Here is a 23,776-nt window from a genome sequence, read left to right as displayed (position 1 = left end):
TTGAAATGGAAAGTGTGCAAATATATTTTCAAATAGTTTTCATAGCAATAAAGTTTTTTTTTTTTTTTAAATCACTGACAAAACAGTTAACCAGAAACAAATACAAAAAATTACAACAAAAAAATATTGTTTATAAAAAGTACACATCGGCTATGTCGTCCACAAATACAGTGCATAGTGTTATACATCTTTAGGTGCTGGAAGGAGGAAATGTTTTCGGGTTTGTTTCAGCTTGTAAACGACACCAGGAAGGAACATTTACAGAAATGGTTCTACTCACTGAAACAGATATCATTTGGTAAAAAAAGAAGAAGTTATTTCTCAATTGTAAATATATACATGGTATGTTATCACTATTTGTTTATTGATCACACAAACATTTCAAATTGTGAATACAAAGTCAACTATCTTATATCAGCTTTAAGGTACATTCGATTCTCGTGTAAAAAAAAAAAAAAAAAAAAAAAAAGTCTAAAGAAATAAATGTACAAACATGTCAGTGACGTGTAGCTTCCTCTTCCGCATATACACTTCTATAAAATAATACAAGTTATTATTACACAAAGAGTAATTTCACTTTGAACAGCATAAATTAATACAAGAAGCAATCAGAAACATCAGTGGGGTTGTAAAATCAACAAATGGAGAGAATACAAGTCACTGACATTTTAGAGGAATACAAATTTGGTTCAGCGATGTCATGATGTTGCTGTGTTTTTTTGTACAGTCCAGCTGAAGAGAGCGTTCGTTACCAAAACATCCACAGACAGAGATTCTGACTTAGACAAAGGCTCTGCTCGTCTGTGGCAGTAGCGTGTCATCTTTGCCTTGGAGACTACACTGTCCCCAATGGTTCCCGTCTGCCTCAGGTCTGGGCACAGAACACGGTGTGTTGATCATGATTGAGCTCAAAGTGAGCAATCTCAATAGGCCGGATACTACCTTTAAATACGTGTTCGTATCGTTAGGATTCTGGACAATGTACATTAACCTCTTTTTCACCACTATGCATTTCAACATAAAAGGAAAGGATGGCTAAAGGACATACTTATTTACCTGCTTTAAAATAGCTGTCTCAAGTGTGTGTGTGTGTAGTTGAGCTTATGTGTATGAGTTGTATGAGTTATGTGTATGAGTTGTGTGTGCTGTATAAGACTCAAACTGTATTAATATCAGAGTTCTATGGACTCAAATCTCTCTCAGACACGATGTCAGTAAGTTGACGTTTCCTTCAGAGAACAACCCTCTCAGCTTTTTTGGACAGGTATTTTAGTGAGCCCCTGACACTTCCCCAGTAGCAGATAGGACTGTTGAGTGGGGGAAGACAATGTTCAAAGTAGTAGCTGTGTTATGCTGCCACACAGTGGTTGGGCCGGCGGGACATGACGTAGCCCCGGTGACACACACAGCGATAGGAGCCGTCTGTGTTGATGCATCGGCCGCTCGCACATACGCTGTCAGGATCCTCACATTCATTGATGTCTGGGCATAGAAGCAGAACAAGGAAACAAGTGAAAACACAATACATGTGAATCAGTGAACGTCCAAATGTATATACAGTACCAGTCAAAAGTTTGGACACACCTACTCATTCAAGGGCTTTTCTTTATTTTTGTACTATTTTCTACATTAAAGAATAATAGTGAAGACAGTAAAACTATAAAATGACACGTGGAATCATGTAGTAACCAAACAAGTGTTAAAACAAATCAAAGTATATTTTATATTTGAGATTCTTCAAAGTAGCCACCCTTTGCCTTGATGACAGCATTGTACACTCTTGGCATTCTCTCAACCAGTTTCATGAGGAATGTTTTTCCAACAGTCTTGGAGTTCCCACATATGCTGAGCAATTGTTGGCTGCTTTTTCTTCACTCTGCTGTCCAACATCCCATACCATCTCAATTGGGTTGAGGTCAGGTGATTGTGGAAGCCAGGTCATCTGATGCAGCACTCCATCACTCTCTTTGGTCAAATAGCCCTTACACAGCCTGGAGGTGTGTTTTGGGTCATTGTCCTGTTGAAAAACAAATGATTCTCCCACTAAGTGTAAGCCAGATGGGATGGCATAACGCTGCAGAATGCTGTGGTAGCCAATCTGGTTAAGTGTACCTTGAATTCTAAATAAATCACAGGCAGTGTCACCAGCAAAGCACCCCCACACCATCACAACACCTTCTCCATGTTTCATGGTGGGAACCACACATGCAGAGATCATCTGTTCACCTACTCTGCATCTCACCAGGACACAGCTGTTGGAACTAAAAATCTCAAATTTGGACTCATCAGACCAAAGGACAGATTTCCACCGGTCTAATATCCATTGCTCGTGTTTCTTGGCCCAAGCAAGTCCCTTCTTATTATTGGTGTTCTTTAGTAGTGGTTTCTATGTAGCAATTCAACCATGTAGGCCTGATTCACACAGTCTCCTCTGAACAGTTGATGTTGAGACGTGTCTGTTACTTGAACTCTGTCAAGCATTTAATAGGGCTGCAATCTGAGGTGCAGTTAACTCTAATGAACTTATCCTCTGCAGCAGAGGTAACTCTGGGTCTTCCTTTCCTGTGGCGGTCCTCATGAGAGCCAGTTTCATCATAGCTCTTGATGGTATTTGAGATAGAACTTGAAGAAACTTTCAAAGTTATTGACATTTTCCGGATTGACTGACCTTCATGTCTTAAAGTAATGAGGGACTGTCGTTTCTCTTTGCTTATTTGCACTGTTCTTGCCATAATATCGACTTGGTATTTTACCAAATAGGGTTATGTTCTGTATACCAACCAGTGTCACAACACAACTGATTGGCTCAAATGCATTAAGGAAAGAAATCCCACAAATGAACTTTTAACAAGGCATACCTGTTAATTGAAATGCATTCCAGGTGACTACCTCATGAAGCTGGTTGAGAGAATTCCAAGAGTGTGCAAGCTGTCATCAAGGCAAAGGGTGGCTTTGTTGAAGAATCTCAAATATAAAATACATTTTGATTTGTTTTAACTCTTTTTTTGGTTACTACATACTACAGTTATGTCATAGTTTTGATGTCTTCACTATTATTCTACAATGTAGAAAATAGTAAAAAATAAAGAAAAATCCTTGAATGAGTAGGTGTGTCCAAACTTTTGACTGGTACTGTATGTTCCGGTAGATGTGTAAATCGGTAAATCTATACATTTCCCTGGAAGTTTCTAGATTCTCCATTGAACTGGTAAATCTACAGATTTTACTGTAACATAATGTCAATCTGAGAATAAGAGAATGGCTCTTGCTATGTGATGCATACAGTATGTAGATTGAAAGGCATAAGGTTTGAAGGACAAGTGAAAGGCAGGGAGTTTTGCATATAGACAACTGCGATTAGTTGAAGGGTTTGTCTTGTGGATTGTGTGAGGAGGGATACCTACCTATGCAGGCCATGGAGGTCATGTCCAGCTCGTATCCCTCGTAGCAGTCACACGTGTATCCCTCCGCCACACGGATACACCTGCCGTTCTCACAACCGTGCAGTATCCCACAGTCCTCTGTGCTCAGGCCTGCATACGGCTCATATTGTCCTGGAGCGGGGAGAGGAGGAGATGGTCAGAAGTAAGAACAGATAGCTAACACACATTTTTTTCACAGGGCCAAGGCTAAGTTTACATCTTTAAAAAAAGTGAAATATTTTGAGTAATGCAGCAGCATTGACAAAATGACATTAATGCAGTAAATGCAGTAATGCACAGAAAGAGAGGGCGTACTCTCATAGACTCTCCTTGGGCCTCCGCCTGGCCCCCGTCTGTCAGGGAAAGGGGGTCCCACACGCCAGGGTTCTGGCCCCTCCTCCTCCTCCTCCTCACTGTAGGGGTCACTGTCCGGGAGGGGGGCCAGACTCAGAGGGAGGCCCTCGGGGATGGGGAGAGGGGGCCGCGCCCCAAAGGAGAGCTCAGAACGAGGGTCTGGGAGGGTGCGGAAGGGAGGTCTCGGAGGAGCGTCAGGCGGGCCGTAGTCGTCCTCGTCATAGTACCGCTCAGGACTGGGAGGGAGAAATCCAACATGTTTGTCGAGAACATATGTTGTGTCTTGTGATGATGTATGTGAATGAGTGAGTGTGGTGAATAGGGCAGTGTGTTACATGTATCCTGAGGGCTGTCTGTATGGGCTCTCTGGGACCCTGAAGGTGCTGGGTGTTCTGCCTCTGAAGCCAGACCTGCTGCCCCCTGGTGGTGTGTAGTCGTCATAGTCAGGCCGGGGGTACTCAGGCCTGCGGGGGATGGGGTCTGGGAAGGAGTCCGGTCCATAGGGCACGCGATACCCCCCTCCTCCTCCTCTACCTGGCCCTGGGTCCGGACCGTAGCGGTCAGGGAAGGGGGGAGGAAACTCTGGGGGCCTCAGGAAGATGTTACACCGAGCCTCATAGTCCTCTGACAGAGAGAGAGAAGGAAAAGAGGCGTAGACCAAAAATGACACCATAAACACAACTCTTCCACAACAGAGCTACATTTTGCTTGTATCTCGGGACAGAATGCTAACACAGCGGAATGTTCAATGCAAATACTCATCCACAATCAGCGTGGCCGTAGTAGCTTATCAGTGTGGTCAGTCTAGTAGTACCTGAGTCTCTGGCAGGACACAGAGCACACTGCAGTCCCCAGCCCTCTCCATACAGACAGCAGCACTCAGTGAAGGTGACCTGTCCGCCCAGCAGGGGGCTCTGACACACCAGGTCTGGTGTGACATACTGCCAGCAGAAGGACAGCTTCTCATCTGGAGACAGGAGGGAGAGGACAGGAATGAGGAGGGGAAGGGTGAGATGGAAAGAGAGGCAAAGAAAGATGGAGAAAGGGAGGTGGGAAAAAATGAGGGAAAGATAGATGGGGAAAGCAGGAGCGAGAGATAGATTGAAAACAGACGGTGAGAGAGAGAGCTCACAGTTTGAGCTAATAAGTTTAAAAAATGAGTAGTGAGGACTCATAAGGTGAGTTATTGGGCACTCCCGTCTCCCAGCGTGTGTAGTCTTACCCACGGCGAGGCCAGTGGAATTGACACAGCTGCGCTGAGTGTCGTCCAACACAAGAGGAGGCACGCAGGTACAGAAGTGTGAGCCTAATGTGTTGACGCAGATTCCCCCTGGACAGCTGTCCTCCCCTGCCTCACACTCATCAACATCTACCAGGAGAGGACAGAGACAGAGAGAGACAGAGATGAGATTTTAGGAACCTACCCATTATATACATCCATCTAATTCAACCGCAATTATGAAGACTGGGTCAAAACAGCCCAATATCACTGATAAAGATTTGCCACTAACCGATGCACTCCAGAAACACGTTGTCATAGTAGTAGCCACTGGTGCAGTAGCAGGAGTAGCCAGGGATGTTGTTGACACATACGCCGCTCTTACACACCTCAGGGTGGAACAGTTTACACTCATCCACATCTGTGAGAGCAGATGAAGGCCTGGATTACAGGTACAGTACAGTATAAGCAATAAGCATGACTACAAATCATGTGGGTCAAAAAAAGGTCAAATAGGGGTGCTTATATTTGTCCTGTTTCACACATGTACAAGTGTGAAATCAAAATGTGTTGTTTTTTTTGCCCTCGAAGAGAGGGGTCACAGCCAGGGGTCAGCCACTATCGACAGCAACCCTGGAACAATTAGGGTTAAGTGCTTTGCTCATTTAGTCAGCTCAGGGATTTGAACTAGCAACTATTCAGGTTACTGGCCCATCGCTCTAACCGCTAGGCTACCTGCTGTGTGTGTATGAGAAACAGCTGTTACCTTTGTAGCTAAACGCTCCTGGCCCAGTCACATATCCTCGTCCGCTGGGGCACAACGCCTGGTGCTCGGCTGAACAGAAACCACAGGAAACAAAACGAGATATCAGAGAGGAACACTTCACGACATCAGGGATAACTTTTTCTGAGTGGGTTGATAGGTGGAGCTGACTCCAGGAGTCTACCATAGACATACATACTCCCTTTAGTCATACACGTATATATAGCCCATGGAGACCACAGGAGGCTGCTGACGGGAGAACAGCTCATTATAATGGCCGAAACAGAGCAAATGGAATGGCATCCAACACATGGGAACCAATGAGATTGACGTATTTGATACCATTCCACCGACTCCGCTCCAGCCATTACCACAAGCCCATTCTCCCCTTTTCGGTGCCACCAACCTCCTGTGCTAGATACATACTCAATATAGTCATACCATAGACATACTCCTCACATCAGTGCTGATCACTGGTCCCTACCTGTGCCTAGCTGAGGACAGGGGTCGAACTGGCAGCCCATTCCCCAGCCCTGGCCCACGGTGCAGCAGCACTCCTGCTGGGTGGTGTTGCGGGCCAGGACGCTGCACGAGCTCTGCTCCTCGGTGTTGTAGTAACACTCCCTCAACTCGCCAGCCCGGGCAGGGGGCAGCTGGGACGCATCGGGCCGACGCTGGGGACCGAGGCCGGTGGTGGAGGAAGACGAGGAGGAGCCGCCAGAGAACACTGGAAGACCTGTGAGAAACGTGGACGTGACATCTGTGGGTTGAGGTGTGTGTGGTTATGGCAGCGCTGCTGACCACCAGGACAACATAGTGTTCCCTGATGAACAGCAGGGGGCAGCAACACCAAGCTGTTGGAATGGGCACCTGTTGAAGAGGTCTCACCAAACTCACCATGCACAAACTGGTGTCAAATGCCATTAAAACGGTGTAGGAATGAACATTTGAAGCAGGGAAAGTGTTATTCCCATCAGGGAATAGAAATTTTGTTTTTTTCGTACGGGGAAAAACAAGCTTATCTAGATAATCCTCGAAAAGCACAATAGTGTTGGACAGTGTACAGTACCTGGTCGGGGCGTGCTGAGGCACTGTCCTGAGCGCGTATCAAACTCTTCCCCCTCTCCTGGACACTCACACATGAAGGAGCCATCCACATTCTCACAACGCGCCGCACCACACACGCCCTGCATCGTCTCACACTCGTTTTCATCTAGAGACAGAGAGATAGATAGAGAAATAGAGCGATAGAGAGAGAAAGAGAGAGGGAGAAAGAGGGAGAAAGAGAGTGAGCGCGAGAGAGAAAGAAAGAGAAATATGGGGCGAAAAGGTATAACCATGTCGGCTAAATCAAGCAAAGACAAATGACAGGACAGCAGAAGGGTAGCGTTTGTACACTTATCAGAGACTCGTGCATCTGTGTTGAGACGTACCCACACATCCCTTCCCATCGCTGGTGGCTGTGTAGCCCTGGTCACACATGCACTGGTATGTTCCAATTAGGTTCTGGCAGAACGCATGCTCCCCGCATACGGTCTCATTGGCACACTCGTTGATATCTGTGAGCGAGAAGAAGAAACAGAAGTGGAAAGAGAGATGACCTCACTCCTAAATGAATCTGAAGTATGGTCTCAAGTATGGTCACTATCATCATTATATTTAGATGGATAAACTTGATTCAATTAATGAAAGGTATAAATCAACAGTCAGTGAAGACAACACAGTGAGATATATCCCTAGCTCTTTTTCCTCCATGTCTGTGTGTGTCTGCGTGTTACAGACGCATATCTTGGCAAGGAAAGGCGAATGGCATTCTTGTGACTGAGCATCTGCGAGGTGAAAGCCTCCAACCTGACACATCAATCAAACACAGCTGCCATGACGACCAAACCCTTACGCCCCGCCCTCAGCCTGGATCCCACATCTGTGTCCAATCTGCCAAACATTCCTACATAAACTATCATGGCTAAACTGTATGACAGTAAAGTGAGAATGGCATTCAATCTCTATTGTAGCATAGAATCAGATCATTGTAAAATAAATCAAGTGGATTAATAAATACGAGAATAATAAAAAGTCGATTCTTATGTGTGAACTAGATTTAGTAAAGGATGAAGTCGATGAGTTTGATGAAGAGATGGAACTGACCGACACACTCTCCGGTGCGGGTGACCCGGTAGCCCGGCTCACAGGAGGTGATACAGCGGTAGGAGCCAATGGTGTTCTCACAGCGCTGTGTCCGACACACTGCTCCCTCTGAGCACTCATCTACATCTGGGAGAGAGAGAGCGGGGATTACACACACACACACACACACAAAAACTTCAGCATCCCCACAGCTCAGTCTCGAAAGCTGTGCGTATTACATAAAAGGGACACAAGGTTTCAATGGTCTGTCTACGGTGGATGATGAACAAAGTAGTTGAGGTGTTGAGTTACCCAGACAGGCTGTCTTCTCTGGGTTGGTGGTGAATCCCACTTGGCACTGGCACTGGTAGGAGCCCTCTGTGTTGACACAGCGCCCATCCTGGCACACCCCCGGGCCTGACCTGGCACACTCATCCACATCTGGGCACGCAATGACAACACGCCATTACATCACCACAGACAACCCCGCTGTGCCTACCGCCAAGCAAAGCAATCTCCCTGTGTGAGTGGCTATGAGTAATATAATCGGTGTAAAGTAGCCTATAAGGGATTATTTGTATAAGGGATTAGAGTTGTCCAAGTTAACGGGCTGTGCAGTTTAAACTGCAGAGTAAACAGCAAATATATGTAATGAGTAGAGACTTCTCCATTCTGCAGGTTTAAGAGTAGCCTACAGAAAGGCCAGTGGGACTTGGGTGTGTGTATGAGGTGTGTGTGTGATGGTCGTGAGGCCTCACCTAGGCAGGAGCTCCCATCGCTGCTGGTGGTGTAACCCTGGGAACACACACAGCGGTAGGAGCCCTCTGTGTTCACACACTCTCCCCTGGGGAAGCAGTACTCCCCCTCTAGACACTCGTTGACGTCTGTGAAAAGACACGACGACCACGTTAGAATATGACACAAAAGAACAACATGCATATACACGTCATCAAAAGAAATCACCAACATTGTGGCATTCATCACCATCAGTAGCACCATCATCGATACTGACCTCGACATTGGCGTCCAAGGCCAGTGGTTCTGTAGCCTGGTTGACAGTCACAGCGATAGGAGCCGTCCGTGTTCACACACAGCCTCGCTGCACCACAGGTGTCAGGGCTCTGGCATTCATCCACATCTGAGGAAGGGAGAGGGGAATGCTCATGGGTACTGCAGGTGGGTCGCACACACACACACACACACACACACACACACACACACACACACACACACCCACACACACACACACACACACACACACACACCCCCTCTGCTTCATGTATAGGGTCTTTCTGTTCCCCCTAAAATAGGTTAAACAGCTTCCAAGTGTTTCTCTTAAATCAACACAGCACAAATGGGTTCAGTCCCTCGTGGATATAACGTTTTGACAGTGAAACCACTCCAACGAGACAACCACCCATTCCCAAGTGTTACATCCATTTCCAAAGTGTCTCTGATTTACAAGCTATCCCCTTTGAAGTCTAAACATCTGTTGCAAACTCTGTTGGTTCACATCAGCACCAGTCTAACAGCCAGACATCCGTTGAGTACCTCGGAGTGAATACCTCGTTGAATACCTCGGAGTGATTTTCATGTGCTCTGGATATCACAGCATGGGTAAAGTGCTGACTGTGAAGGAAACGGTACATTCATATGAATTGTTTATGTGGTCTCTTGTTTTTTTGAGGTAGAGGCAATGCACCCAGGTGGGATGGTGCACAGTGTCCTTTAATAATGACACTCGGGCTGATTATTTGTGTGCCCCACGGAAAATAAACTGCTTGGTAGTGAGTAAGAGAAGTAACAGAAGCCAGAAAAGGTGAAGTGAGGAGAGCAGAGGAGAGGAATGCAGAGAAGAGCGCTGACTGCAGTATGGAACTGGGTCTAGAGGGCCACCCCCTTTGCTCACTCATCGCCTACTGTAAGATGATGAAAATCGGCCCGGTCACACTGCTCAGTGCAGTTTATATAAACAGTGTTGGAACAGCTTGATTCTTCAGCAAACTTTAGTATGGTGACGGTCTTAGTCAAGCTGCCTCACCAATAACACCAACGGTGTTAGCGATGTGATTGTCTGATTCCATAAAGCCGTATGAACGGAACACAATCTCAAGTGGAAGGCGTATGAAAAAGAGTTTGGTGCTCATTTCGGTCTCGTGTCACATTCCGCAACATTGACACAATTCAACTCTTTAAAAATGTGTTTCCTCATTAGGCAGAAATGTGCAGTTGTTCATAAATCCCCCTCCTCTCCTTGGCCGTAAAAGAGCCATGGCATTCCTTCCCAGAAACAAACGTGGCAGGCAAGTGTGAGAGCCATAAAACACCTTGGGAAAACATGTCGACTACATGGACAGAATGCCTTGAATTGACTTGATATACTGCCTAATAGACAGCTAGTCTTACCTGCGCATAACCCATCTTGCATTCTGTGGCCAGCTTTGCAGGCGATACACTTGTAGGAGCCTTCAGAATTCACACACCGTTGCCCGGGACACTGTGAGGAGTCTGCACATTCATCAACGTCTAAAATGAAGCAAGTGGAGGTTACACATCAAACAGTGATATGGACCTTCAACCATCATGTAAAGACATGCAAATGTCAGACACACGCAGCCTCACCAATACAGACGCTGCCCTGCAGTTTGAACCCGGTGCGGCAAACGCACCGGTAGCTACCGAGAGTGTTTTCACAGAGGCCGTTGGCACATAGGTTGGAGGTCTGCCGACACTCATCAATATCTGTGTGAAAGTAACAATATCAGTATTGATACAATTATCAATATGGAATACAAATGTGTATGTGTGTGTGTGTGTGTGGTTGAGAAGGTTGTTCACCTGTACACTGTCCATTTCCAGCCACAAAGCCTGGGCTACAGGCCACACATATGAAGGAGCCCTCAGAGTTGATACACTCCTGACCAGGACACTGTAGAGCGTTCTCACATTCATTGACATCTGGAGAAGCCAACAGAGGTTATACTTTACAATCCCATAATAAAGTTGACAGAATAAAGACCATTTCTGGTAGTATTTTACTCTATTCTGTGCTAAAGAAAGTCATACATTTGACCGCCCTTTATCGGCTGAAGTAAGTCTTACCTGTGCAGGTGTTGCCCTGTAGCCTGAAGCCAGATCGGCACGCACACTTGTAGCTTCCAGCCGTGTTCTCACAACGACCGTTAGCACAGCGAGTGGGGCTGTGGAGGCACTCGTCAACATCTGCAAAGAAAAGAAGGAGAAGAACTGTCCGCAATCGCTCCAATGTGCTGTTGTCGATGAAGACCATGTTGTGTCCTACCTGTGCAGCGTCTGTCGATCAGCCCAAAGCCTGGCTTGCAGGACACACACTTGTATGAGCCCTGGGAGTTGACACACTCCTGGCCAGGGCACTGGGACGGGTCTGCACATTCATCCGCGTCTGTACAGGTATCACCGTGTAGTCTGTAGCCAGTGAGACACGCACAGCTGTAGCTACCCTGGGTGTTCTCGCAGTGACCGTTGTTGCATGGGCCGGGGGATTGACGACACTCATCTATATCTGTAGGAATGGAGAGGAGATACAAGAGATTGCTGAAAGGTAGATGCCAATTTGAAATACACTATAAATGTATGTATCAATGGACGGATGGATGGATTTAAAAAAAATCACAGACACACGGGTATACCTCAGAACACACAGACACAATGTCATTTTACCTGAGCATTGTCCATTGATCATGCTGAAGCCTGGCTTGCAAGACACACAGTTGTAAGAACCCTGAGAGTTGACACAGGCCTGACCAGGACACCTCAAAGGGTCCTCACACTCATCCACATCTGAAATAGAGCCAGAACATGAATAGTCCGGCAGAATTTGTTTTCCATAGATTGAAAGTTCCTTTCGCTGACAGGCTCAAAAGAGGGAATGTAGGTAAATACAGTCATCGCTCGTACCTGTGCAGGCCTTGCCTTGTAGTTTGTATCCCGTATGGCAAACACACCTGTAGCTCCCGGGAGTGTTCTCACAACGACCATTGGTGCAAAGGCTGGGGGTCTGACGACACTCGTCAACATCTACAACAGGGGGGCGACACAGACCGTTTAGAGGCCTCTATCAAACAGCCTGTAGAGAATTCGACTTCAACTCCCTATAACATTGGTCATTACCTCAACATTTACAGAAGAAAGGTTATTATTTGGTTTTGTGTACAACTGCTTCCGGACAAGGAGTGTTACCTCGGCATTGTTCGTTGAGCAGCCCAAACCCTGGTGGGCAAGACACACACTTGTATGATCCTGGAGAGTTGACACAGGCCTGACCAGGACACTTCAAGGGGTCCTCACACTCATCCACATCTGGGGAAAGGGAGAATGATAGACTGGAAGTTTAATATGTCCGACTGACCAATAGTATTATTTCACAAACATCACACAATCTTTGGTGAGTGAAGACAGCAATATATACAGTACAGTCGCTTCGGTAGTGAAACAATGTTGACTAGACGCAGAGATAGCTTCCTTACCTTTACACGTGTTGCCCTCTAGCTTGTACCCAGTGCGGCAGACACACTTGAAGCTACCAGGGCTATTCTCACAGCGGCCGTTGTTACAGGGGTTCGGAACCTGACGACACTCGTCAATATCTGTGCCACAAAGACTCGACAGTTAACAGTGATCTAGTTTCTTCTAGAATGATCACAAGGACTTCTGCACAGCTATCATAATCGACATAACGTTCCTTAAAACAATCACAATCATGTCAATAGTACTTGTTGACTGCTGCTGTTGGAATACTACGTTGAGTACGCGTCCCCTCTTACCTTGACACTGCGTCTGTTGGAAGTTGGCTCTGAAGCCAGCAGGACACACACATCTGTAGCGGCCTGGTGTATTCTCACACTCCCCAACAGAACAGGGACTGGGAGCCTGGATGCACTCATTGACATCTAGAGATACAGAAGAGAGAAAAAGAACAACGTGAGAAATTCTCAAAGAACAGTGACCAGAGTACCAGACACCATTTCCTAATCCTTGACTTCCAAGTAGAACACAGAGCATTCCAGGGGGACGCCAGAAGGTCTCTCTCTATACCCAAAGAGACAGAGTAGCTGTTGTCTGAATAAATGTCCAGAGCACAGCTGTTGTGGCTAGCGACTGTATGTGTGTGTGTGTGAGTGGTGTGTACAGTGGGGGGAGGGCTGTACCTATACAGCTGGTGCCCCGGGGTCCCGGCTGGTATCCAGAGGGGCAGCTGCACCTGTAGCCCCCTTCTGTGTTCTGGCAGCGGCCGCTGCTGCAGGGCGGGGGAGACGCCCTGCACTCGTCTATGTCTGAAAGGAAAGGGGGGATGTGTGGGGTTAAAGAGGTCAAGAGGAGCCTGACCAAGCCTACAGTAATCAAGCTGCCTCTCAGGGGATGGGATTGTAGTGAGATGCTTGCGTCACCTAACCAGTCTGAAACTGACTCATTCATAAAGACTATCACATGTTCAACGACCGCACACTATAAATACAGCTGAGGGCCAGTATAGCATCAGGAACAGCCAATATTGGGCTGTGTATGTGTATGTGTGTGTGTTTGATGCCTCCTAATAGTAGTTAAGTAGTTTAACTAGCAACAGTGCCCTAACAAAACAACATTCACCTTGACAATGAGTCTGCTGAGCGTTGTGTTGGTATCCCTCGTTACAGATGCAGGTATGTCTCCCTCCGGGCTGGTCCACACAGCGGCCCTGTCCACACACCTGGGGCATGGTCTCACACACACCCCGCACTGGACGCCCAAACAGATGGCCATAGACGCACGTACACGCGCATGCACGTACACGTGGACAGATATGCACATTTAGTTAGCTTGTCTGTCACCGTTTCAAAAAACGATTCCAAAGTGTGATCTTAGTTGTCATGTCATCCATATCAGCCGTCTGAGTAGGTGAGAGGGGATAACAATGGTGTGAGGAGGATCTGATCTCTTTTCTTTCTTCTAAGTGTGCAGCTAGCATTTTTCTCAGGGACCATTATGAGGATTTATAGTCTCAGAACTCACTTATTATGAGGCAGGTTCAAGGCTGTGGGCATAATAGTGTTCAATTCTAGGTTACAGCACAAACCTGACACCTCCCTCACGAGCTAAAAGTTAGCAGCTCTTTGACGGCCCCGCCTTGAGATTCAAACCTGACAACGTGATAAACGAACAGTCCAGTGGTGAACAGTTGGCTCACATTAGGCAAAGTTTTGCGGCACAAACAGAGCATTGTACCCATCTGGTTACTGCTTATATCTTGAGCCAGATCTCCTGGCTCGGGATATGTGAGGGTACTCCCTCTTTGAATCTCTCTTTCTATTGCAAAGAAGTGCATTAAAGAATGTAAAACGCCTTTTATTGACTGAGGCTTTGAAGTTGAGGTGTGTGTGTGTTCGTGTGTGTGTGTATGAGGGATAGGGTTGACTAAGTACTCTAGTGGAGACAGAAAAGGCCAGAGCCAGAAACACATCTGATGTCTAGTTAAATACAGGTTAAATAAAACATGTATTTGAAGGTGGATAAAACCGGCAGTAAAAATCGACACCACCAGAGCATTCAACCACCTACCCGGGATTCTTAAGCACTCATTATGGTCCATTTGAAATGTGAACTCATACGTTCAAGTGGTGTCACATCAAATGAGAGCAGAACAGACACAGGAAGACCAGTTGTCATACTTCAATGGAGAACTATGAACTTTTTCTCACTTCACAATACAGACTCCAAACTATACGCTTCTTTGTTCTTGAGTCAGGTGTGGAGTACAATAGTTTATAGGAAATGTTCTAATAGCAAATGACATGGAGTTGGCAGTGTGAGAAGCCAGAAAGTTGAACCAGCGTTTATCAGAATGTGACCTAATCTTGGAGCCATTACTGTATCAAGATTAAAAACTTTGTGGCTGTGGTATATGGTTTACGGTACCTGGCCTGGGGATGGGTGGGCGGGGCGTGACCGGAGATGGGAGGGGCTGTGCGGGTCTCACTGGAGATATTGGCCGTTGGTCAACTGGAGGCCGTTTGGTCTGAGTGGGGGTTCGAGCTGGAGAAACCAAAACAGGACATAAACATTTACTGAGAATGTCTAGATACATTAGAGCTTTCACTTGTTGAGAAGAGGCAGCTTGATGTGAATTGTCTTTCTTACAGCCTTCTGGACACAAACATCAAAATACTAAACATTGCAATTCTGTCTCAATAGTTGGATGTTGCTATGTGGAAATGACTGGTTTGATTCCAAAACATGATAAGTGCACATTTTTCACATTTGCATATTTTTTTTGTGTATGAATTATGGCTGTTTTCATACTTTTAAAACATTTACTTTAGATGTGCTTTAGAATGTGTTTTTGTTGTTGTTGCAAAACGCAATATCCGTATTGTTTCATACCAAAACGCGCTATATCCAGAGCCATGTGTTTAGAGAGTTGGGACATTGATATTTCTGCAGTATGACACATTTACATTTCACTACAACATTCTAGCAGCCATGTTAGCTCCGGTTAACATTAGGCTACATTTGGAATATTTAAAAAATGTATATGTAACTGAATGAATAGAATTAGAACAATATTCAAAATTCAAAAAGTTGGTCCAACTCTTTAAATATATTGATCTGGTTATATCCACTGTACAGATGGCTGAAACAATCCATATGCTTTTTTTTGCCACTGGTGCAAAAAGTGAGTCATTTGCATGATATTTGTCTGCTTAGTCGTAAGTTAGGTTTCTCTAAATATTTTTCCAACACCTAGGAATGTAATCAGAACCTTATCTTATCCATTTAGGCTAACCCCTGGCTTAGTCAGCTAGATGCGGTGATAGACAGCTGTCAGTCAGCTGTTCGCGCACTGGGTAGTTGCTACCGAGCGTTACGCTAGCGTTGAGCTCTTGATTGTCATTGACCTTTTGATTATGGATCCCTGCGACAGTTTGTAGCCTGTTATATCTGTTCCCGTTGGCTGAAAGAGGAACTTTTTAAACAAGCTCATGAAAAGGAGAGAGCCAAACAGCGTGCCGTGTCACCCCGACAACAACAATCAACCCATCCTTGCAAATTAATTGCGACAGACTTTCAATGTCCTTATTATTCCTTAAATCCTTCCCTGACGTTTACATAATCAAACGCATAACGCTTGCCTAGATTTATCCTAATGAATGATTTTTTTTTTTTTTAAACTCCAATAAAATTGTTACAAAAGATGCTTAAATGTCCAAAAAGAAAACACACTGCATACACTACAGTACACTGTTCACCCTCTGGATACAATACATTGGCTATATGATATTTGCACAATTTAGTTGAAACAAACAGATGATTTTAATATGTATTTATTTATGTATCTATACTTAATTACATGTAATTAAAACCCAATCGGGAAACTTTTTTTATTGGAGTTCTGTTTGGGGCAGATATATAGCGTTTTGCCACAAAACATGATTATTTGTCTCTCTAAAAGAAAATGACCTTGCAACACATTTCAAACAGAATCATGTCTTTTCACTAACCCATGTCATGGTAAGATCATAGATCTCTTTCATAAGACTAGGGTTGTGGCGGTCATGAAATCTTGTCAGCCGGTTATTGTCAAGCAAATAACTTCCCTTCTCACGGTAATTGACTGTTAAAAAACTTCTCAGGGCTGCAATCCCGTTAACGGGATCGATATGACAACAGCCAGTGAAAGTGCAGGGCGCCAAATTCAAAACAACAGAAATCTCATAATTAAAATTCCTCAAATATACATGTATCTTATACCGTTTTAAAGGCAATCTTGTTGTTATTCTCACCACAGTGTCCGATTTCAAATAGGCTTTACAGCGACAGCACCACAAACGATTATGTTAGGTCACCATCAACTCACAGAAAAACACAGCCATTTTTCCAACCAAAGAGAGGAGTCACAAAAAGCACAAATAGAGATAAAATTAATCACTAACCTTTGATGATCTTCATCAGATGACACTCATAGGACTTCATGTTACACAATACATGTATGTTTTGTTTGATAAAGTTCATATTTATATTTAAAAAACCTCAGTATACATTGGTGATTTACATTCACTAGTTCCAAAAACATACGGTCATTTTGCAGAGAGCCACATCATTTTACAGAAATACATGAAATATAGATATACCTCTGCTTAATGCAACCGCTGTGTCAGGTTTCAAAAAAACTTTACAGAAAAAGCAAACCATGCAATACTCTGAGAACGGCGCTAAGGACATTTTTTTTTTTATCCGCCATGTTGGAGTCAACAGAAATCAGAAATAACATTATAAATATTCCCTTACCTTTGACGATCTTCATCAGAATGCACTCCCAGGAAACTCAGTTCCACATTAAATGTTTGATTTAGTTTGATAATGTCCAATTAGCTACTTTTGTAAGGGCGTTTAGTACACAAATCCAAACGCTCGTACAGGTCCAGCCGAACGTCAGACGAAAACTTAAAAAGGTTATAATACAGGTCTTAGAAACATTTCAAACTAAGTATAAAATAAATATTTAGGATGTTGTTATCATAAATCTTCAATAACGTTCCAATTCCATTGTCTGTAGAAAAGCCATGGAACGCAGGTCGCTATCATGTGAAATGAGCGTGACCAGGACCTGGCTCTCTGCCAGACCACTGACTCAAAGAGCTCCCATCTGAACCCACATCACAGTAGAATCCTCATTCAAGTTTCTAAAGACAGTTGACATCTAGTGGAAGCCTTAGGAAGTGCAACATAACCAATATCCCACTGTGTATTGAAAAGGGGCTGGGTTGAAAATCAACCAACCTCAGATTTCCCACTTCCTGTTTGGATTTCTTCTCAGGTTTTTGCCTGCCATATGAGTTCTGTTATACTCACAGACATCATTCAAACAGTTTTAGAAACGTCAGAGTGTTTTCTATCCAATACTAATAATACTATGCATATATTAGCAACTGGGACTGAGGAGCAGGCCGTTTACTCTGGGCACCTTTCATCCAAGCTACTCAATACTGCCCCTGCAGCCATAAGAAGTTAATTAACATAAACACATTTAGCATCTCCTGGCTTCCACACAAGCCACTGATGCAGACCTTTGGAACATCTACATTTGAAAAAGTCTAATAAATCAATTTAATATAGCTTACTCTATCACAATAACTCCATGATTTATTTTAGACAGGTCTAAAGACACATGATATGAAGAAAATGTAGTATATTTCAGAAGAACAGAATAGAATACTCTGAGTTGTCCTTATGTTAGGCCCTGATCGGCTACACTAGCTAATTTAGCAGACAAGATTTGCTTAGAATTCCGTGGCAATATTTTCTATTATTTTATAGTATGAAGAATACAATTGAACATACAGTTTACATACACTTAGGTTGGAGTCATTAAAACTCGTTTTTCAACCACTCCACAAATTTCTTGTTAACAAACTATAGTTTTGGCAAGTCGGTTAGGACATCTACTTTGTGCATGTCACAAGTAAATTTTCCAGCAATAGTTTACAGACAGATTATTTTACTTATAATTCACTGTATCACAATTCCAGTGGGACAGAAGTTTACATACACTAAGTTAACTGTGCCTATAAACAGCTTGGAAAATTCCAGAAAATGATGTCATGGCTTTAGAAGCTTCTGATAGGCTAATTGACATAATTTGAATCATTGGAGGTGTACCTGTGGATGTATTTCAAGGCCTACCTTCAAACTCAGGGCCTCTTTGCTTGACATCATGGAAAAATCAAAAGAAATCAAGTCTGGTTCATCTTTGGGAGCAATTTCCAAACGCCTGAAGGTACCACGTTCATCTGTACAAACAATAATACGCAAGTATAAACACCATGGGACCACGCAGCCGTCATACCGCTTAGGAAGGAGACGCGTTCTGTCTCCTAGAGATGAACGTACTTTGGTGCAAAAAGTGCAAATATATCCCAGAACAACAGCAAAGGACCCTGTGAAGATGCTGGAGGAAACAGGTACTAAAGGATCTATATCAACAGTAAAACGAGTCCTATATAGACATAACCTGAAAGGCCACTCAGCAAGGAAGAAGCCACTGCTCCAAAACTGCCATAAAAAAGCCAGACTACGGTTTACAACTGCACATGGGGACAAAGATCATACTTTTTGGAGAAATGTTCCCTGGTCTGATGAAACAAAAATAGAACTGTTTGCCATAATGACCATCGTTATGTTTGGAGGAAAAAGGAGGATGGTTGCAAGCCGAAGAATACCATCCCAAACGTGAAGCACGGGGGTGTCAGCATCATGTTGTGGGGGTGCTTTGCTGCAGGAGGGACTGGTGCACTTCACAAAATAGATGGCATCATGAGGAAAGAAAATTATGTGGATATATTGAAGCAACATCAGTCAGGAAGACATCAGAATGACTTAATGACAACAAAGTCAAGGTATTGGAGTGGCCATCACAAAGCCCTGACCTCAATCCTATAGAAAAGTTGTGGGCAGAACTGAAAAAGTGTGTGTACAAACCTGACTCCGTCACACCAGTTCTGTCAAGAGGAATGGGCCAAAATTCACCAACTTATTGTGGGAAGCTTGTGGAAGGCTACCCAAAACGTTTGACCCAAGTTATACAATTTAAAGGCAATTCTACCGAATACTAATTGAATGTATGTAAACTTAGGACCCACTGGGAATGTGATGAAAGAAATAAAATCTGAAATAAATAATTCTCTCTACTATTATTCTGACATTGCATATTCTTAAAATAAAGTGATCATCCTAACTGACCCAAGACAGGGAATTTTTACTTGGATTAAATGTCAGGAATTGTGAAAAACTGAGTTTAAATCTATTTGGCTAAGATGTATGTAAACTTCCTAATTCAACTGTAGCTGAATAAAATAGAAAGGATGTTTTCTCCAAACACTGTTCTGTGTTGAGTGGCTAACAAAGAAACAGGTACACCTACAGTATATACTTAATAAAGAGTTATTTATGCAAATTTAGTTGTGATACAACCGTAGGCTATATGTTTTGATTTTTAATACATTCTATGGCTGGATGATGCAAATAATGTTGATTTTTTTTTAAGTCACATGAAAGGCATGAGCTCTGCTTTGTTTCTTGCACAGGCTGCACACACTACATCAGTCTCTCATTCACAATTTGACAAGCACTTGATAATGCCTCGTCTTTACCGGCGGCATCCCCCTAGGGTGGCCGTAATGCACCCTAAAAACTCCATGCCTTTTGCAGCCAGTGGCCATTTTGCCCTTGGGCTCAATGTAATAATTATAATTCCTTTCTCCTGGCTGCGTGTTTTTCCGAAGCACCTCTCACTCACATGGTTCTCTCAGATATCTCAATTCTTATTAGCCAATGCCAGTCATGTGATCGGGTTCTTCTCACAGGCATCGTTCACAGCTCCGAACTAGGCTACAGGTGAAGAGAGACACATCAGGGACGCAACTGCGCACGTCCTTCTTATCAAATTCAGAGTCACATATTGAAGAACTGTCCACATTTACTTTGTCAGCCAAGAAGATGAGCAGGCCTAACGAACAGCAAAAGCACTAGCCTATGTCAATCCACTATTCCCCATAATAAAAAAGTTGATCTATTTTATTGGTCAACTTGTCCTTCTGTGCGAGAAATAAATATTCCAAACATAGTCTGGGGCAGTTGTGGGATGCGATAGATTCCCAAATTAATACAACAACTCGCATGAAAAAACATTTTAAAAGCAATGAGGCTGACGCATCAGATCAGAACGTTGAGCTTAAAATGTTGATAAGAAATTATTCTATTTCTTTACATTATAAGCGCAGAAATGCACACACGACAGTAGGCTATAAGCTCCAATGTTCCAAAATGCAATCAATTCGCGGGGGGAAAACACCATTCTCAAAAGTGACCGCAAATGCATGTAACGCTTTATTATAAAAGTGCATTTTTATGGTGAAAATTATCTTCCCCAAACTTGAAACTCACAAGCCGCCTATGTATGCCAGCTAGGCTCTACACCGGTTGTAAAGCGGATTAATGTGCTTCATTTTAAGAAGTTATTTGTTCACTTTAGTTGCAATACAAACATTATAAAAACATATAAGCCTGTGGGCTAGGCTACATGAGGTGTATGACCACGATTTGGCATGCAACTTTTCTTGCCTTAAGCTGTATATCATTTACAAGTGATAATATATCACAATATACAGTATATATCCCTTATCATTCAAGTGATAGGCTAATATTGTCACCCATCAGACTATTCTTGATTTAATCTTGTCTTTACATATACTAAATAATAGATGTGTGAATTTATTTTTGATTTTAAATGGACCATTATCATGCACCTGTCTCGGAAAAGGGGAAGGGGGAATTTGACTGAGGTCATGACTCGTGACTGCCGGTGTGGCGGTACTACGGTCACCATAACATAAGATGTTTTTTTTTTAAATTCATGTCAATTTTCAAACAGTTCTGAAAATGGTTATATCACGTTTTGGAATTAAACTCTTCATTGTACGGTGAGGAATCTCCTTAAGGTTGGTTATTCCTTATGAGTTATTATCTACTCACCTGTCACCACCCGGGTGGGTCCTGCTGTAACAGAGATGGCTGGGATTTGTGGTCTGCCCTGGGGGGACAGGGAGCCTCCACTCGATGGCTGCTGGGGCCTGGTCTGAGGTATGAGAGCTCTACCATCTGGCTGTTGGGGTCTAGTTTGGGGAGTGAAAAAGCCTGAGCTTGAAGGTTGTTGGTGACTAGTTTGGGGAGTCTGTGCACCACTACTGGCTGGTTGTTGTGGCCTGGTCTGTGGGGTGCTCTGGGATATGACAGGGGGACCTCCAGTCCCGTGCTGCTCCACCACCCTCTGGTTGAACTTGATGGCAGAGGCAGAGTAGTGGTAGCCAGGCCCTGCTGGGCAGATCTCCTTGAAAGCAACTGTCAGGAGCAAACAGAGAACGCCACAAGCAGGATTCAATTGGTTAGTGTGTTTCATACCTATATACAGTGCATTCGGAAAGTATTCAGACCCATTGACTTTTTCCACATTTTGTTACATTACAGCGTTATTGTAAAATGTATTAAATCATTTTTTCCACTTATAAATCTACACACGACAATGCAGGAGTGACTTCGGGAGAAGTGTCTGAATGTCCTTGAGTGGCCAAGCCAGAGCTCGGACTTGAACCCACTCGAACATCTCTGGAGAGACGTGAAAATAGCTGTGCAGTAATGCTCCCCATCCAACCTGACAGAGCTTGAGAGGATCTGCAGAGAAGAATGGGAGAAGATCCCCAAATACAGGTGTGCCAAGCTTGTAGTGTCATACCCAAGAAGACTAGAGGCTGTAATCACTGCCAAAGGTCCTTCAACAAAGTACTGAGTAAAGGGTCTGAATACATATATACATGTGATAAAAAACTGTTTTTGCTTTGTCATTATACCCTTCTGGAAGGTTCTCACATCTCCTCCACAGAGGAACTCTGGAGCTCTATCAGAATGACCATCGGGTTCTTGGTCACCTCCCTGACCAAGGCCCTTCTCCCGCGATTGCTCAGTTTGGGTGAGAGGCCAGCTCTAGGAAGAGTCTTGTTGGTTCCAAACTTATTCCATTTGGAGGCCACTGAGTTCTTGGGTACCTTCAATGCTGCAGACATTTTTTGGTACCCTTCCCCAGAGCTGCGCCTAGAAACAATCCTGTCTCAGGGCTCTACAGACAATTCCTTCAACCTCATGGCTTGGTTTTTTGCTCTGACATGCATTGTCAACTGTGGGACCTTATAGAGACAGGTGTGTGCCTTTCCAAATCATGTCCAATCAATTGAATTAACCCCAGGTGGACTTCAATCAAGTTGTAGAAACAGCTCAAGAATGATCAATGGAAACAGGATACACCTGATCTCAATTTTGAGTCTCATAGAAAAGGGTCTGAATACATCCTTGTGACATGGAGCTGTGCATTATCATGCTGAAACATGAGGTGATGGTGGCAGATGATGGCACGACAATGGGCATCAGGATCTCATCACGGTATCTCTGTGTATTCAAATTGCCATCGATAAAATGAAATTGTGTTCCTTGTCCGTAGCTTATGCCTAACCATACCTCCACTGCCACCATGGGGCACTCTGTTCACAAACTTGACATAAGCAAACCGCTTGCCCACACAACGCCATACACGTGGTCTGCGGTTGTGAGGCCGGTTGAACGTACTGTCAAATTCTCTACAATGACATTGGAGGCGGCTTATGGTAGAGAAATTAACATTAAATTCTCTGTCAACAGCTCTGGTGCACATTCCTACAGTCAGCATGCCAGTTGCCCCCAGCACAAGGTGTAATGAACATGCTATTTAATAAGCTTCTTGATATGCAACACCTGTCAGGTAGATGGATTATCTTGGTAAAGGAGAAATGCTCACTAACAGGGATTTAAATTAATTTGAAAGAAATAAGCTGTTTGTGAATATGGAAATGTTCTGGGATCTTTTATTTCACCTCATGAAACCAACACTTTACATGTTGTGTTTCTATTTTTGTTCAGTGTACATACTGTGACTTAGGCAGATGTTAACACTGGGCACTAGCTGCATTATGATTATCCAATGCCGGACCAGTATGATGTGGAGGTTTGAATCAGAATAGGGATGCTCACCTGACCCAAAGTAGGGACACCTCTCACAGTTCTTGCCCCAGGCCTTGCCCACGCGGCTGCAGCAGCAGATCTGCTTGGTGATGTTCCTGAGGATGGGCACGGAGCAGCTACCACGGCCAGAGCCAGAGTTTAGGATACGATAGCACTGGCCTTTATCCTCCGAGATCACCTTACGGGCTGCAAGAGGAAGACAGGGTGAGGACATGCCAATGGGAGAATGGTGGAGAGAAGATAGTGGTATTATAGCCATACTGAAACAGCTTCATG

General features: G+C 44.1%; 1 protein-coding gene across 2 annotated transcripts in view; it reads right to left on the bottom strand.

The window, feature by feature from the left end:
- Positions 1–23,776, bottom strand: part of LOC112266769 (latent-transforming growth factor beta-binding protein 4) — a 49,506-nt gene continuing 25,730 nt past the window's right edge. For both annotated transcript variants that reach the window (XM_024444550.2, XM_024444551.2), the window contains 30 exons: positions 23,510–23,686; positions 21,428–21,793; positions 14,816–14,932; positions 13,511–13,639; positions 13,072–13,197; positions 12,688–12,813; positions 12,391–12,510; positions 12,104–12,223; positions 11,822–11,941; positions 11,585–11,704; positions 11,187–11,426; positions 10,988–11,107; positions 10,724–10,843; positions 10,508–10,627; positions 10,292–10,411; positions 8,898–9,023; positions 8,644–8,769; positions 8,198–8,326; positions 7,907–8,032; positions 7,192–7,317; positions 6,828–6,971; positions 6,243–6,494; positions 5,762–5,830; positions 5,288–5,416; positions 4,999–5,145; positions 4,591–4,743; positions 4,112–4,400; positions 3,738–4,012; positions 3,405–3,554; positions 1–1,482 (listed from right to left, as the gene is read on the bottom strand). In XM_024444550.2, the coding sequence (XP_024300318.1) occupies positions 1,349–1,482; positions 3,405–3,554; positions 3,738–4,012; positions 4,112–4,400; positions 4,591–4,743; positions 4,999–5,145; positions 5,288–5,416; positions 5,762–5,830; positions 6,243–6,494; positions 6,828–6,971; positions 7,192–7,317; positions 7,907–8,032; positions 8,198–8,326; positions 8,644–8,769; positions 8,898–9,023; positions 10,292–10,411; positions 10,508–10,627; positions 10,724–10,843; positions 10,988–11,107; positions 11,187–11,426; positions 11,585–11,704; positions 11,822–11,941; positions 12,104–12,223; positions 12,391–12,510; positions 12,688–12,813; positions 13,072–13,197; positions 13,511–13,639; positions 14,816–14,932; positions 21,428–21,793; positions 23,510–23,686 (4,616 nt within the window). In that variant the 3' untranslated portion in view covers positions 1–1,348. The remainder of the gene's footprint in view (positions 1,483–3,404; positions 3,555–3,737; positions 4,013–4,111; positions 4,401–4,590; positions 4,744–4,998; positions 5,146–5,287; positions 5,417–5,761; positions 5,831–6,242; positions 6,495–6,827; positions 6,972–7,191; positions 7,318–7,906; positions 8,033–8,197; positions 8,327–8,643; positions 8,770–8,897; positions 9,024–10,291; positions 10,412–10,507; positions 10,628–10,723; positions 10,844–10,987; positions 11,108–11,186; positions 11,427–11,584; positions 11,705–11,821; positions 11,942–12,103; positions 12,224–12,390; positions 12,511–12,687; positions 12,814–13,071; positions 13,198–13,510; positions 13,640–14,815; positions 14,933–21,427; positions 21,794–23,509; positions 23,687–23,776) is intronic.

The sequence above is a fragment of the Oncorhynchus tshawytscha genome, linkage group LG14 (assembly GCF_018296145.1).
Source record: "Oncorhynchus tshawytscha isolate Ot180627B linkage group LG14, Otsh_v2.0, whole genome shotgun sequence".
Lineage (NCBI taxonomy): Eukaryota > Metazoa > Chordata > Actinopteri > Salmoniformes > Salmonidae > Oncorhynchus > Oncorhynchus tshawytscha.
Note: the sequence above shows the minus strand (reverse complement) of the source record. Positions and strands in the feature narration are given on the sequence as shown.